We start from the raw sequence: 836 nt of genomic DNA, 5'->3' as shown, positions 1-836 counted from the left end.
TGTGTGTGTGTGTGTGTGTGTGTGTGTGTGTGTGTGTGTGTGTTGGACAAAAATATTCCCTACAAGATGAGAGAGAAGCTGGTAAAATGTACTTACAGTCCTGAGGAACTGGATCTCATCCTCTCCCTCTCCTCCTTCAGCCATGGCTGCGAAGAAAGGAGCCCGTTCAGACTCCGCTGGCTCCCCGCTCCTGTCGATATTAGCATAAAGCTAATCCACGGCCGTCCAGCGGTGCAGAATACCGCAGCATGTGTCAGTCAAGCCCGTGTGTGCTCGCGCCCAGCGGAGGAGTGTGTGTGTTTGTGTGTGTGTGTGTGTGTGTCAGCACCGGCGGGTTGGAGCAACTGGGGAGTGGGGCGGGGGGAGACGACGAGGCTCAGGGAACACACCAGCAGCTGCAGTAGCAGCGGCAACGCGGGGGTCTTTATCTTTGACGTCACAGAAGGAGCTCGTGAACACGAACGCGCGAATATTCAAATAATTAGCGAGCAAACACGCGCGCGCGTGCGCTCACGCGAGGCTGTTTTATCGGTTCCCACAGGAAAATCCACTGAAGATGCTTTTATTTTCCCCTCTTTTTTCGTCCTCTTCTTCTTCTTTCACATTAGCGCGAGCTCAGTCCAGCACCACGGTCAGCGCCCAGGCTGCGCGCAAACGCTCGCGACGTCTCGTTTTCAAGGCTGTGGGCTCGTGGTAAAAGGCCAAGGACAGGAATTATTCCTGACTGCATCACTGTCATCACTGTCCACTCGTTTCTGAAGAGATACAGGATCGTTCATGCTGCTGAAGCGCAAACATCCTTCACTATCAACAACACCAACCACACTCAGCAGCCT

At 53.8% G+C, this 836-nt stretch overlaps 1 protein-coding gene across 1 annotated transcript in view; it reads right to left on the bottom strand.

The window, feature by feature from the left end:
- The window catches only part of LOC106520141 (ryanodine receptor 3), a 117,807-nt gene extending 117,475 nt beyond the window's left edge, over positions 1–332 (bottom strand). Inside the window, exon 1 of the mRNA XM_014012091.1 lies at positions 97–332. Within this exon, the coding sequence (XP_013867545.1) occupies positions 97–144 (48 nt within the window). The 5' untranslated portion in view covers positions 145–332. The remainder of the gene's footprint in view (positions 1–96) is intronic.
- Between the last annotated feature and the right edge of the window lie 504 nt (positions 333–836).

This window comes from Austrofundulus limnaeus, unplaced genomic scaffold, assembly GCF_001266775.1.
Source record: "Austrofundulus limnaeus strain Quisiro unplaced genomic scaffold, Austrofundulus_limnaeus-1.0 Scaffold2, whole genome shotgun sequence".
Classification (NCBI taxonomy): domain Eukaryota; kingdom Metazoa; phylum Chordata; class Actinopteri; order Cyprinodontiformes; family Rivulidae; genus Austrofundulus; species Austrofundulus limnaeus.
Note: the sequence above shows the minus strand (reverse complement) of the source record. Positions and strands in the feature narration are given on the sequence as shown.